The sequence below is a fragment of the Cotesia typhae genome, unplaced genomic scaffold (assembly GCF_013202065.1).
Source record: "Cotesia typhae breed Kobodo isofemale line unplaced genomic scaffold, CoteBio_Ctyphae contig_9, whole genome shotgun sequence".
NCBI classification, from domain to species: Eukaryota; Metazoa; Arthropoda; class Insecta; order Hymenoptera; family Braconidae; genus Cotesia; species Cotesia typhae.
The window spans coordinates 26,869-42,552 of record NW_027423770.1 but is presented as its reverse complement, the minus strand read 5'-3'; the positions used below and the strand labels follow the sequence as shown (position 1 = coordinate 42,552).

The window sequence follows — 15,684 nt, the reverse complement described above, 5'->3', positions numbered from 1 at the left end:
ACCGCAATCAAGGAAATTCTAGGTGATATTACCGCGTGGAAAATCGTTCTCACAGAACCTGAAGTCAAGCCACAACTCGAGAAAGCCCATTGCGATGTTCAATCGGGACATTTAGGTATCGATAAAACCTACTGGCGTATCCGCGAAACCCATTACTGGCCCGGTATGTTCCGAGATGTTGTTTCCTATGTCAATTCTTGTGAGAGTTGTCTTAAAACAAAAAGTAATCAGGCTAAACCGCAAGGCTATATTGGTACTAGACCACCAACTCAGCCATGGACTATCATCTCCATGGACACCATAGGCCCTTACACTAAATCCTCATCTGGCTTCCAATATACATTAGTAATTGAAGACATTTACACCCGATACTTAGAAATTTTCCCATTAAGACAACAAACTGGCAAAGAAATAATCAAGCATTTACGCGGAGTATTAACCCACTGGGGCCCAGTTAAACAAATTATTTCAGATAATGGCAAAGAGTTTATAAATAAAGACGTTTTGGCCCTTATAAAACAGTACAATATCTTACTTACGCCTACAATAGGACACCCATGTGCGAACCCCGTAGAACGTTGCAATCGCACGATAGAAGCCATGATTATTTCATTTACTGGACAAAACCAACGAGACTGGGACTTTCACATACCAGACTTAAAATTTGCCTATAATACTGCAGTCCACACCACACTAGGCGTGTCCCCATTTTATTTAAATCATGGTCGTGACCCACACCCGATATCAGATACATCTGTTACTGAAAACTTTGACGAGACTGATATAACTGTTTGGAAATCCCGCATAAGTAGAATAGATGAACTTCGCCATTTTACAGAACATTATATGTTAAAAGCTCGGGAACGAACACGAAAACAACATGAAAAACGATTCTCTACTCAATCTATCAATTTACAGGTTGGGGATCGCGTTGATTATTTAAATAAAAAATTAAGTAAAAAAGTTGATGGCTATAGCGCGAAGTTAGCACCTAAATATGCAGGACCCGCAGTAGTTACTGATATAATAAGTCCGATGGTCGTGAAATTATCAGATTTAAATGGCAATGGCCTCAGCACACATTATTTAAATGATTTGAAAATTCCACGAAGGTCTAATAGACAAATTTCATTACAGAAAGAAACTACTGAGAGTACTACAATGTCATCTATTACCAGCAGCGAGTCGAAAGCTAGTCCGCATGCGAGTTTGGAGTCATTGATTCTCGACCCGCTAACCGAAACGCTAGCTTCCGACGCCATTTCACCTCATCTGAACGACACTGTATCACCACCATCACCTGAACCGTCAGCTGTAACCTCTGCATCGTCACCGACCATGGCTAAGCCTAACCTGACTCCAGAGGAAGCTACCCAGCTCACCTTCGGCCGAATTCCCAGGCCCCTCGCAGTCCAGCCCGGCACGGTTACCGTAGTTACCGCAGTAACTACTCCAGTAGCAGTCACATCGACACCAGTGGCCAGCAGTCTGATTACAGGTCCAGTCAGTAATGCTAACCAGCCAGAAGATACTTTGACATCCATGAGCAGCAAGGCAGCTACAGAGCAGCCATCAGTCACTGATGCGAGTCAACAAATAGTTGCCTCAGCATTCGTGAGCCGACTAGACTCTCTAGTTCAGCCAACAGCTAGACTCACCAACGAGCGACCTTTCTGGGTCAATGACATATTGGATGGCATTGAGCATCTGCGCATGCAGCTGCAAAGAAACACACGTGACATCTAGTCTTTACAACGCGATATCACCAACCTAGCTGAGACAACCAACCAGCAACGTCGGAACCTTCGCGATGTAGCCGAAGAAGTCGTTGCCGTCAACCACCGACTCGAGGCGATGGAACCCTCCATCAAGCAGCTGGGTGATGACCTTCATCAAAAAGCACACCAGGAGGGACCCATAACCTTCCAAGTCACCGAAGAACAGACCATCAGGACGGTCTACAACATCGGGACTACGCCAACCAACAAGGCGGTAGTTCCAGTCCTAGCCAGCCAGCCAGCGACAGCATGTGGACCGAATGCTGGACTGAAACCTCACACATCAACGTCCAGGCCCATCCGAGAGGGTTCTCAATTCCCTCCATCTCCATTATTGGCCCACAGAGCGGCTCGAGGAGAGCTCACCCAGGAGCAATCGAACCTCCTCCAAGCAACAAGAGCCATCAAGAAGGGCGCACCGGCTAAAACAGTAATGGTAACGTACGCTCATTCGTTACCGTACTCCCAGACCACGTCAGCACCTGAGTACAGTGCGCCGATATCACCAGAAGCTGCATATCAACAGTTTCTGGCTGACACTGACTCACCAACTCCATCAACAACTACTACAGATGCTAACCAGGTATGCGTGCATAACGGAATCCGCTTTATGGATTACAACACTTTCTGTAAAGCAATCCGCAGCACTTGTGCTGCCGTTCCCAAGCTCAGTCACTGTTCTTCTCCACAGGGTGCCAGAATTGTCGGCAACGAACACACAAAATTGCCGAATGCCGTCTACCATGGAGACCAGATATGTATCACGTCTGTTACCAGGACTAAGTGACAACGGAAACGTGTTTCCGCCCTCACGAAAAAGAATTAAAAGACCACTTCCGTGGACGCTGTTCAGGATGCGGAGTGGCAAATCAATTCTTCGACCCCATGTGCCGGGTTTGTAACCAGCGCTGGCTAAAATACAAGGACTAGATCAGTACCAAGTACACCCAAGAGGACATGAGACTCTTCTACGAGGCCCATCTTCGTGCCATGAGGAAATAAACCCCCCCTTACGGTTCAGGAAGTTTTCATCCTCATTCACCACTCTTTCATTAATACTTTAATAATTTTTATTACATTATTTTCTTATTATTTTAATTTTTTTTGTTTGTTCATTACTGACAAGTCAGTTTATATCAGTTCATTATATACTCTAAAAATTGTGTGTTTACTACTATAAAATAAAATTCAAATAATTATTCATATTAATTTCTATATAATCGCAAAATCATTCATATCATCTAATATATTATCTGCCAGTTTAATTTGTTTTATTTACAGCTGCAGTCCAAATCAAAAGAAAAAATCAACCATTATAATCAAAAAATTTTATTATAAAATCTCTAATTTATATCTTTTTTAGCTCAATAGATCGAAGTCTAGACCGGAGTTTCGACATTCGCTCAAAAAATTCACCAACAACAAATTCTTTATTTAAAAATAATTTTAAATTTTAATTAATAATTTTTTTTCTTTACAGGTGATGACTCACCAGTCTACCAACATATCCATTCCTCAGGTGACTACTCACCAAACCAAACTTTCCTCACTATCATCTCATCAAACTACCCTTCCTAGGTGATCACTCACCACTAACTCCTATCATCCTATTACCCTCAAACCTGGTGACGATTCACCGATTCTTTTAAAAGAGCTAGCTCGGTTCAAAAATTGACGGGGTAGTCTTGGCTTGGCAGGGAGGATTGAGACACTACAAAATGTCCCGACTTTATCAGCCTGGCGAACTACCACCCGAAATTTTCGTTACCGACACTAGCTAAAATAATAGGTAGTCCCGTGATGTCACAAGACGGCACGAGGAGGGGAAGAACGGTCACAAACCCCGATACTTGAGCGGTGATCGACACTTCGATCTATCCCCCGGTGTCAACCACCTCGCTAGATTCTAAAGTCATTTTCTTACCACTATACCACTATTACCACTATTAGGTGATTACTCACCAAAACTACAAAAATTATTAACAACTATCAAATCTATTATTTAATTATTAAGTTTACATTATCCTTATTACAACTACTTTGTGTTAAAATATCATTACGTTATTATAAATAATTAACTATCGACAACCTAGAATAATAATTAGTAAAATATTCCTATTACAAATCTATTGTATTTCGTCACCGAATATAATAAATATAATTCAAGTGTTTAGTTAGTGAAATAAAATTAAGTTTGTTGCAATTTTGTCATCAATCAAGTTAATTTATCCACTACACTATTCACACTGCGTAATTCCATCTAATTAATTAAAACACCAACCACGGAAGAAGGACCATCTGCACAGTAACATTTGTAAGTAAGTAAAATAAATTTAACTGGCACACATGGTAACTTCTGTCCTATAATCTATCTAATCGAGCTTTCTTAAAACAAAAGACAATCATAAATACGGGAGCGGAATATCCCAAGGGCAGTGGACCAAAATTATAAACAAAATCCAGGCGACTAATTCTTATCCGCGAGGTTTAGTGACCTGGAAACTAAGATTTTTCATAAAAGTAAAAATTTAGTGTTTCAATATATATATATATATATATATATATATATATATATATATATATATATATATATATATATATATATATATATATATATATACGATCGTAGTACTCTTTAGATTTTAATTTAGCTTTTTCTAAATTTCCTGCAGATTTCGATTGTTTCTCTCAGTTTTATTACTAAATCGACTAAATAGTCAATATATGTTCTTTTATTGCTCTCCCGGATGAAACTGGATGGAAAATTGGCAGTTCCCTCAAATATTAATTCGTGTGGTGTAAATCTCGTGCCCTCGTGAATGGACGTATTATAAGAGAACATTGCATATTTTAACCACGTGTCCCAATCCCTATTTTGGTCGATAAAATGCCGTAGGTACTCAACTAATACTAAATGGCTTCTTTCCAGGGAGCCGTTTGTTTGTGGATGGAAAGCGGTAGTTTGAAATTTCCTAATTTTAAATAATTTTGCTAGATGTTTGTAACAGGGTAAAATTACCCTAAATCGATAAGTCACCGGATATCGATAATTATTCGACATAGCACTGGCGCGTCTCGATCTTCGGGCCTAAAGAGAGAATAGGAAGGGGGAGTTTTGGGTTAAAATAGGTGAGCCGTGCAGTGGAAAACAGTGCGGCCAGATCGTGCCAGATACCCAGTTACTTCTCCTATTTAATTATCAATTGGATCGTTTAATCGACGATTATTTCAATAAGTAATAGTTGAACATTTGCTAGTTTGTACTGAGTGATTTTCATGGGGGCTTATACCCGAGAATCACTCAATCGACCTTGCGGGAAAAATTTAACAACTAAAAATTTATCAATTAATTAATTAACATCAGAAAAATTCGTTAAATTTATTGTTATAATTTTTATAATAATTAACTTAAGAAAAATTGATTAATTTTGTCACTTGAAAAATAATTGACAACCTTTTATTCGTGGAATTTTTGGTCGAGCGTCAGTACATTTTGTGTCGCAGTAAATTCCAATACCCAAAGTCAAAGACAAGTAAGCTAGCGAATGTTCTAGCAAATAAATTCGAATGCTTCGACTTATGTCGATTCTTTTATAATTTATAAAACTATTGGAAAATTATCGGATATTTTATTAAGAATTAATTATTGAAAATATTTTATTGTAAAACTATTTTATTTATTAATGATAAATTTAGTAATTTTTAGGATTAAGTCCGTGAATTAGTTAAACTAAAATTTACTGAAAATTAATAATTATCGGCGTGGACATTAAGTCTAAGAAATTAGTTATCCTGAGTAGAAAATGTCACAGGAAAATTCGGTCAGAATTAATTAATTTACAACAATAAACTTGTGTTAATAATTATAAACTCAATTCTAAAATTTATATCGTGATTAATTTAATTATCAAAAGTTAATTCAAGGTATTAAGACCTTTTATTCTAAATAATTATTGTTATATTATTAAGACCATGACAATAGGTTACTCAGGAATTTTAATCTATCTAATATTTTAATACAGAGTTAAAATTTACAATCGGAATTTGAAACTGAATGTTCGTTAAGTCTTTTGGAATTTGATTGTGAATTTTGAATTATCGTTTCACTAATAACTAATGATTGAATAATTAAGTTTACAATATTTAACTAAAATTAAGTACAGTCAATTTTGTTAAATTAAAATTTATAAAATAAAATCATGCAAGTGTGGGTTATGTGTGTGAAGATTAGTGTGGGTCATGCGTGATAGAGTGTTAATAGTGTTAAGTCAGTTCTGCTTAGCCGATAGTAAGGCTAGACGATCTCTGTCACACTGTTGTCTTTGTGCAGAGTAATTAAATAGTTCTGGTTAGCCGATAGTTAGGCTTATAAAAAGTGTTTAGTTCTGGTTAGCCGATACCCATACAAAGTTGCCGTTAATGGAAACAATCCCGACCATCGGCCGATATCTGGCAGCCAACGATTGGCCAGTTATAGAGATATGTCAACGGGCCATACTTGGTTAAACGCTGGTCGCCGTCTATTGCGAACATTAATGTTTTGCAATTAATATCCATTTATCGCCCAAAGTCTGGCTGTTCTTGGCCAATTTGTTATTTTATAATAACACAAATTTGGGTTTTCGGAGATGCATTACGCGAAGTATAATATTTAAAAAATTAAAAAAGATATTGTAATGTTTATTTAAGATTATTATTGATCCAAATAGAAGTTATATATAAACTTATATAAATAAATAAAAAAATATATAAACTTTTATACAAGATTATCGTAGATCTAAACAAAAATAATGAGCAAATAAAACAAGACAATAAAAATTTTAAATGTGATTTCGAAGTTTGACTTGAGAAAAGGATGGCATAATTTTTGAAACAAACATATAACTATTGAAGGATCAACTGTCCCTTATTAGAAAAAGAGATTTAAAAAGATTAAAATTGTTTGAAAAAATTGAAAAAGATTTTATTTTTACTACTACATAGATATACACTTTACATTGAGGTAATCTTTTTGAATCTCTTTTTCTAATAAGGGATTAGCCTAAATAGGTTTGGTGCAAATTAAATTTAGAATGAAAAAAATAATCGTCTTCAGACATTTAAAAACTTTATACAAAAATCGACAAAATTGAGTACTGATAAATTTCATAATCTGTATATGCAGTAATAAAATATATTTCAATCATTCAAATAGCTAAGTGGAATTTTTCAGTTAGATTCCAGCATGCAGCGTAGCCGGTAATGATCGAGACTTTCACGCAGACGAACCAGGTTCGATTCCCACTTCGACTTAACCTTTAAAATTTTTTCGGAATATCCGACTAGGATCGACGCTCCTGTGCTACATCTTCTACTACTTGACTTCATAACGCCAATACGATTATAGGAATAAAAAATTCTACGGCATATCGGCTAAATTTTTAGTTTTTTTTTTTTTATTTTAACATACTCAGCCGATGATCAGCCATTAACGGCCCGATAACTTTTTTTACAATCGGCCGATAATCAACTGCCGTTAATGGGCCGTTGTTATCATTTGGACATTCAGCCGTCCGTGGGCCATTAAAAGTCGCCAATGATCGGCCGTCAATCAGTATCCTTTGCCCGTCGATGGGCCATCCGAGGGCCGGTTTTCGAACTTTGTATGGGTAGTTAGGCTAGACGGTCACTGTCGCACTGCAGTCTTTGCGCAGAGAGACTCGTTGGTCCTGGTCAGCCGACAGTTAGGCTGTAGTTTATAAGTTTTAACTAATTATAGTGTGAGTGTGTGAGTGAAATTTAATTGATTTTGATAAGTACTTATTTTGTTGATTTTCTATTGTTAATAAATATCGATATATTGTTAATTAATTATTTATTCTTCAACAGCACCTCCCCCCACTCTCTCTACCCTAAGAATAAGATTACTCAGCTCTGGACCGGTTCCAGGAACCGTAATTAAAAATCCTGGTGGTGCCCTGATAATTATATTGTTTGTTAGTTTTGTTAGTTTATTTAAAAAATTGATTAGGGGCCAACCTGAGCAGGTAAAACTGTTACATGTTTCATGACTAATCCAGTAAAGTTTTTACCTTGGTCTATGAGGATTGATTCAGGACAGCCAAAAATGCAAATGAAGTTCTCAGCCAAAGCTTTAGCGATATTTTCAGCGGAAGCTTCTGCCAAAGGAATTGCTAATGAATATTTAGTTAAATTGTCCTGGATGGTCAATGTATTTTTGTTACCGACGCTAGTTATTGGAAGTGGTCCGACGATATCGAGTGCAATCTTTCCAAAGGCAACTTGTGGTTTATCGATTATAATCATAGGTTGCCTAGTTTTACATATTTCGGAACTATATAATATATTTAGATTTTACGTTTCCATGCACTGCAGAAAAAAAGCCATTCGACAGCCGAAATGGAAGTAGTTTTGACAAAGAGCTAATTTCTCTTATGAATGTTGATAATAACATGATTCAGAATTTTCCTACTGATGACCCGCCATGCGATAGAAAGGGAACACGTCATTTTACACAGTACCTCAAGGGTGATGCGGAAATCTGTGTCATAACAGATTCACTGACATACAAATATAATTAAATGTTAATTATAAATATCACAGGTATCATAAAAATAATCTACAAGTTATAAAATTTTTTTCTAATCGAAAACATTGACGTAACTGAAAAGAAACAGTGTAGAAGAGAGAAAATGTATTTAGATTTTACAGAGAAAAAAAGCATTAAGAACAAGGATAAAACCACAGATGGATTTTTATGAAATATATTGGACAAATTGATTGAAAAAACGCCTGCAAAAGTAAAATTTCATTAAAAACCTACAGACAAATAAGTGATATTCTGTTTCGGAGGATAAAATGGGAGGAAAATTGGAGTTCGTTTGATAAGCTTTGAAATGCAATTTACAAAAATTAGATAAGTTATTTCGTTCAAAAGTTATCTGCAAAAGAACCTGCCAAAATACGAATTTTTCTGATTCTGAAAATTTCGAAACCCTATAATTTCTAAGCTACTCGACTGATTAAGCTCATCTTTGAACTTGACCTTGGTATTCGTCTAAAGATTACGTATAAAGTTTGAAAAAGACCTATTAAGAATTAGAGACGTTATCGTCCGGATAAGCCGCGTTATATCATATATATAATTTTGAACTGATGGTATTTTCTGAACGAGTTTAACAAACTTAGTCAGAAAATAGCAGAATTTTTTAAAAGTTGCGGCATGAGGACAAAGTTAGATTTCTATGAAATCTTCTAAAAATCCTGATTCACGGGTTAATTTCTTCCCTGTTGAAAAGCTCCAATAAGATCCCATCAAAAGCGACAAAAGCCAATAAATTTTATGGGTTTCTAAAGGGCTTTTGTCGCTTTTGATGGGATCCTATTGGAAATTTTAAACAGGGTTTAAACCAAGAATATATTGAAGATGACTCTAAATTTCGTGAATTTCCTGATTCAGAAAGATGATTTGAAACGATTACCTCCCTGTTAATTGTATATCTATATAGTATTCAAATCCGATGGTTTTAAATCATTTCAAATTAGATTTCTTAATCAGGGTTAAGTCAAAAGTAGATTTTTGATTACGTTGAACATATGAAACTATTGAGGTATGAAAAAATAGTTTGGAGACATTTGTTGATCATTTTTTAACAGTCCTCTCTAAAAATCAAAGTACTAAGAAGTTTCTTTAACGTCAGAAAGACATTGATTATTGTGGCATTTTAATTGACAAATACCAATTCAATATCTTTCACCGAATCGAATATTGCACTATCTTCACATATATGAGTCATATGCAATATTAAAGATATCCAAGTCAGATCATTTTAGATTTTATGTTTGGATAAAAAATACTCATGAGTACTCAGAAAAACATCATTTTTGATCTATGTACATCTGGGCATATAAGTAGATATAAAGAGATCACATTTATAATGTCCGTACATCTACTTAGATGTACGTTAATATCACAATTTATTTAACCTTCAAATTTTTGTAGATCTGCATCGTAATGAATCGTGCCGATTTATTCTCTAAGTACTTATTTCTATTTTAATGAGATATTTTCAGTAGTAAAAGTTAACAATAAATCTTGAGTAATTATTGTGATTTACCGACAAAATATCTTTCCTAGCAATATAACAGGGCAGCGGGAAGTATAGTTCTCGATCAAATCTGCCTGGTCTTCTCAACGCGGGATCTATCGCTTCCAATCTATTCGTTGCACCAACGACAATTATCTCTGAGTTATTATCTAAGCCGTCCATCAGTGCTAAAAGAGTTGATACAACACTGGCATGAACAAAATCTTGTCGACTTGATCTTGTTGGAGCTAATCCATCAACTTCATCGAAAAAAATAATACAGGGTTTTGTTTGTTGAGCAGTATGAAATATTTTTCGAAGTTTTCTTTCACTTTCACCGACATATTTACTGAGACAATCAGAGCCTTTCCGTGATATAAATGCAACTTTTCGTTCTGAGTGACTGCACTCGACTGCTAAAGCACTCGCTACTAGTGTTTTTCCAGTTCCTGTGATAATTTTAATGGATCTTATAAAAGTATTTATCGATTGAAATAAACATTAAAATAAATAACTAACCAGGTGGGCCATAAAACAATAATCCCCTTGGTGGTTTTAAATTGAATTTAGAATATAATTCACCGTAAACAAGAGGAAATAAAATCATTTCTTTTACAATTTCAATATGTTTTTGTAAACCACCAATGAATGAGAAATCTTTCAGGTTAGACATTTTGAGAAATTTTCACCAGAATTTATTTATAACATTGAAGACAGATGCGTTAAGATATCTTTCATTGATATACTGATTAATTTAATGATGCTCTTATTACTGACATGGATGCAATAAACCACGTTAAAATTTCATACCGATTGATTTTAAAAAGTTTTACTCAACAAGCTACATGAAGTTTGATGATTATCAAATAAAAAAAAAAAAGTCATTTTGTCCACACAGTTCAACTTTTATCAACTCGAAGTGAGTTTAATAAGCCACGTTCTAAAAAATAAATAGAATAGTATTCTAATTTAAAATTGGATTTTATCTAGAACAAAATTTAAGTCAAAACTAAAAAAAAAAAAAAATCATTAAAATAGCAAACCCAACCTATCAAATGAATCAATTATTTATTTATTGCCGTAAAACGTATAACAGAGTTTTAGGATCCACAAAAAATACCGGAAATGTAGTAATACGTTACAAATTAATATTTACTTACGAATTTTGAAAAATCACTTCCAATTGATGATAATCATCATCTGAAAGTTTGAACAGTTAATTTACCTGCAAAAAGAAGTGAACTGAATATCTTATTGTTTCTACGCTATCAGTTGAATTTTATGAATTAATGGTAAAAACATAAACATTAATAAATTTTCATCATGTTACCTTCAAAAGGTTCAGTTTTGCCATGTTTGCCTTCTTTGATGCGTAATCTGCTATTTTTTAATAGCTCTGAATAAAAAAAAAGTATTGAGACAAAGAAAAAAGTATTGAAAAGTATTATGAGAATTAATTCAGCAGCTATTTATTAATTTTTAGAATTTTTTAACAAATAAATTATGACAAAAATATATGAGAAAAAAAATTGACATTTAGAAATTTTAAAAAATTATGAATGCAATTTTTTGAAAATAGTTTTTCAGAAAAGATTTATTTGTTCAATAAAATTAAAAAATTATCAAGTGGCTGCTAACTTTAATGTCATTGGATTGACTAGAAAACCAATACTTTTTTCTTTGTCTTAATACTTTTTTTTAATCAGGGAGGGGTCAACCTCATTAATTTCTACCTATCAATTTTGATTGGTCGTTAATTATTTCATTTCAATGAACTGAACAAATATGAAGTTCTAAGTTTTAGTGTAGATCATTTGTTAGAATTGATACATATAAATTAATGATTCTATAATATTATTGATGCTGTTATTATTATAATTACAAATGTTAACGACAAAATTTACACCGAAATGTATTTCTTTAATTTTTGAAAAATACAATTTATCATATTACAACTTTTTAAAAAAGCATAAAAATGACATTCTAAGAAAAAAAAAATTTCACATTAGAGCACTTATAAAGTAACGAAAATTTTAATTAAAGAATTCATCAAAATCAATAGTTTACATCAAAAGAAAGGCCAGATTAAAATTTGAGCTCGTAATGATGATGTAAAAATTTTTTTATGGATTTTCTATTTTTGTAATCATATAAGACAAATAATCAGCTTTATGAATTGACTATGTTAAAAAGTAGTTTAAGATTAGAATGGATATTATCAATAGTAGTATATCCTGACTTTAATGATCATGGGATTGGAATTAAATAAATAAATTTCATTTCACTTCAAAAACATATATACGTAGCAAAGATCTATTAATTCTGTGAAGTATAAAAATAATTTCATTACTTTGATTCAAATGGAAAATCGAATAAAATTACAAGGAAAAGCTGAAAATAAGAGCTCAATTTTTAATCATGCTCTTATTTTGAAGTATACTAACGATTTCTGCACATGCGTTAAAACAAAACCTTATATCGTTCAGACATTGTTATAATTATAACAAATATGTATAGTATGATTAATCAAAACTAGTATAGAAATCTATTTAACAAATAAGAAATCGATGATTTATTGAACGTAGACCTTAATGTTTCAGTTATTTGAAAACAATTATAGTTCGTAACAGTGGATTTTCAACTATTGGAAAGCAAAATTTTTTGAAAATTAGTATCAATAGTTTATGTTTTAGTTATATCCATTGGGCAGCCAGCAGATGTATTAGTAATAGGTGACATTGATTGCGGCCCTCCTGGACTTATTACAGTTGGTGGAATCGCAGGTTTGACAAATCTATCAGAAGTGCGTCTGTTTGATGTAGAGGTCATAAAAGCAGTACTTGAAGGTGGAGAACTAGAAAATGGAAGAGCTATTACGGGCTGTCCACAAGCAAAACAGCGATTTGATGTAAAACTATCACGAGCAGTAGTAGAGCCCACTATATTAATTCCGGGACTTAGTGGTCTAGATGAACTGGGTGATGGATTGTGTGGTACAGGACTTGATACTGTTCGATTTCTAATGTTACTTCCTGACATAACAATCTCATTATAGTGACGTTCTTCTTCCATTTCTAAACTAGATTCAGATTCTGATAAATGTCTACAGAGAGCTTCACGGCGTTCAACTTCTAGTTGTAATTTGCGCTGCAGCCTTAAATTTTCTTCTTTAATATGTTTTTCTTCGTTAACGTAGCGCTGCATTTTTTCAGTATGTTCTTGTTGTGACATTAACAAAGTATGTCTCAATCTTGCTACTTCACTTCTTAATGTTTGTATATGTGTACTGAGATTTGTTGCTGCATCACCATTACTTATTTCTCTAGGAGACGTAGGATCCGAAACTGGTTGATCTAACTTTATTTGAAGCATTCTTTTTTCCGCTTCCAATTTGTCCATTCTTTTCCATAGCTTATTCACAAGTGCTTCTTGTTCTTGTTCTAAAGTATTTTCCAATTCAACTTTTTCTCTTCGTAGTTGCTCTAAATTGCTCTGTTTTGCTAAAGTTTCAGCTTCCAATTTTTCAATTTTTCTCATCAATTTATTTACTAAGCATTCTTGCTCTTGTTCTAAAGTTTGCTCTAGTTTACACTTTTCTTGTCTTAATTGATTTAGTTTTTTTGACAAGTCATTAGTGAGGCATTCTTCTTCCTGCTCATAATGATGAGCTAACGTTTCTTTTTCTTTTTTTAAAGCTTGGATTTTTTTCAATAAAGTATTACTAATGAATTCCTCTTCTTGTTCAGCTTTAGCTTGCTAAATGATGAAGGAAAAAAAATCAAAAAATTTTTTAGTAAAGGGAAAAAGCATTTTACAATAAAAAAAATCAGTAAAAAAAAATAACTTACAATAATTACTGAGGCTTGCCGTAGCCCTCTGTTTTCTTCTTGAAGAGCCTTCACTCGAAGTTTGTAAGTTTCAAGTTCAACTTTTAGTACTCGATTATGTTGTTGAAGAGATTCAATTCGTTTCTGCAATTGCTCTCGAGTTATTGGTGAAGGAGGCATCATAATTGGTCCTCCATCTATCGAACTTGAATCACTTTCGGATGCACTATCACGGTCAGCCATTTTATTTTTCAGTTAAAAAATTCAATGTGATTTATAAAAGAATTAATCACTTAACTTAAATTATTTCATCTAAATATTACTTGTTGATCTCTCTTATTGAACTATACTCATTAAAAATACTTTATATTTGTAAATTAAATGAATCACATGATTTTTAATGATACAAATATATTTAACGGCACAAACATGTGTTTATAGCAGAGATCAATGATTGGAGAAATCAGCTGTTTGCAGAACGTTCAAACAGTGACCCTCAAAGTATTTTCTGTTAACTAATCACGATCGAGTGTGTGTGTGTGTGTGTAGTGTCAAATTAGTAAGGAGGATAGCGACTGACCGAGCTACAAAAATGAACCAGATGAAACGCAAAATCGACAAAATTTATCAGAAAATTGAGACACACAATAAAATTTGTAATATAATATTTTGCAGTGACGTCTCAATTTTTTCAGAAAAACAAAGATATAACCTGCGAAACTTAATTTAGATTTTACTTTGTGGACACTATGGTACTTCTAGATGCATCCAGCAGGTGACACTACCGGTCAGCTAAGTGCAAATTTGAATGTAATTTAGATTATTTTCAATAATTTTATTAATTTATAATTCAAATAGTTAAAAATGTCCAAATTAGAAAATTTAAGTTCTATGTTGTAAAATTTTTATTATATAGAGTACATTTTGTTTCAAATAAATGTAAATTATTATCAAGTATAAAGGGACATTGTAGTTAAGTTCCGAAAAAACCTTAGGTACTTGAGACTCTGAGGAAAATTCATAAAAGACACGTGTGAGAAAAATTCTATGATCCCTTATTTCAACGGCTAAATAATAATGTAACCGATGTTTAACTAACAACAAGATCGTTAAATAATATATTTTTGTTAAACTTGCTTTAAAATAATATTGCAATGAAATACATAAAAATTAAGTTAACAATTTATATCCTGTATTCAACTTGTAAATAACTAATTATTTATAAATAAATAATATTTAATTATTTATCAATAAATAATAATTAATTATTAATTAATGTTTTTTTATTTTATTTTATTCAAGCGTCCTCGGTACATACCCTTGTGGAAATAATTCTCTGAAAAAACTCTTGACAAGTCTTTATAACTCTGAATAAGACTTTTCGAAATTCTTCACATCCCTAACTAAGTGAAGGAAAGACTTAATAAGTCTTCAAAACTCTGCAATACTCTTCAAAAGTCAAATTTTCCCTGCAATTTCGGAATTTCTCAAAGAGTTATTAAGACTTGATAAGACTTGTTCAGTTTTACAGGAAAAGAAGAAAATATTTCTTTTCAAAAAAATTACGTATCAGAATTAAATAAAACTATAAAAAAGAATTAATGCATGTTTTAAAAAAATTTTTTTTAAATAATATTTTCATCACGAAAATACTTTGATGGGCATCGAATCACTCATAGTTGAGCAAGTCAAAACATCAACAGCAAATGAAGTGCACTTGCTGTTGGAAACAGATATTACTCAAAGAGTAAATCCAATCGGTATTTAATTTGGACTATCAAATATTAAAGTCAACTTTCTAGGTAGGAAAGAATTTTCTAACCACATGCCACCTATTAGAAACTAAGAACACTCAAAGATTCTAACTGTAAATTCGTAAACTAAAATATGTTAGGTATCAATTAATTCCAGCAGATAGCGTGTGGATAGAAAATTCTTTCCTACCTAGAAAGTTGACTTTAATATTTGATAGTCCAAATTAAATACCGATTG

The 15,684-nt window shown here is 33.0% G+C and overlaps 2 protein-coding genes across 2 annotated transcripts; both read right to left on the bottom strand.

Moving 5' to 3' along the window:
* Positions 1–9,012: 9,012 nt before the first annotated feature.
* LOC141533450 (ATPase family AAA domain-containing protein 2-like) lies at positions 9,013–10,538 on the bottom strand. The gene is made up of 3 exons (XM_074252341.1): positions 10,385–10,538; positions 9,896–10,314; positions 9,013–9,159 (listed from the first exon to the last, which is right to left on the bottom strand). The coding sequence occupies exons 1-3, from the start codon at positions 10,536–10,538 to the stop codon at positions 9,013–9,015; spliced, it is 720 nt and encodes a 239-aa protein (XP_074108442.1).
* Positions 10,539–12,413: 1,875 nt separating this feature from the next.
* Positions 12,414–14,174, bottom strand: LOC141533508 (coiled-coil domain-containing protein 6). Its single transcript, XM_074252426.1, has 2 exons — positions 13,714–14,174; positions 12,414–13,621 (listed from the first exon to the last, which is right to left on the bottom strand). Exons 1-2 carry the CDS (start codon positions 13,933–13,935, stop codon positions 12,548–12,550), a joined length of 1,296 nt encoding a protein of 431 aa, XP_074108527.1. The 5' UTR covers positions 13,936–14,174; the 3' UTR covers positions 12,414–12,547.
* Positions 14,175–15,684: the final 1,510 nt, after the last annotated feature.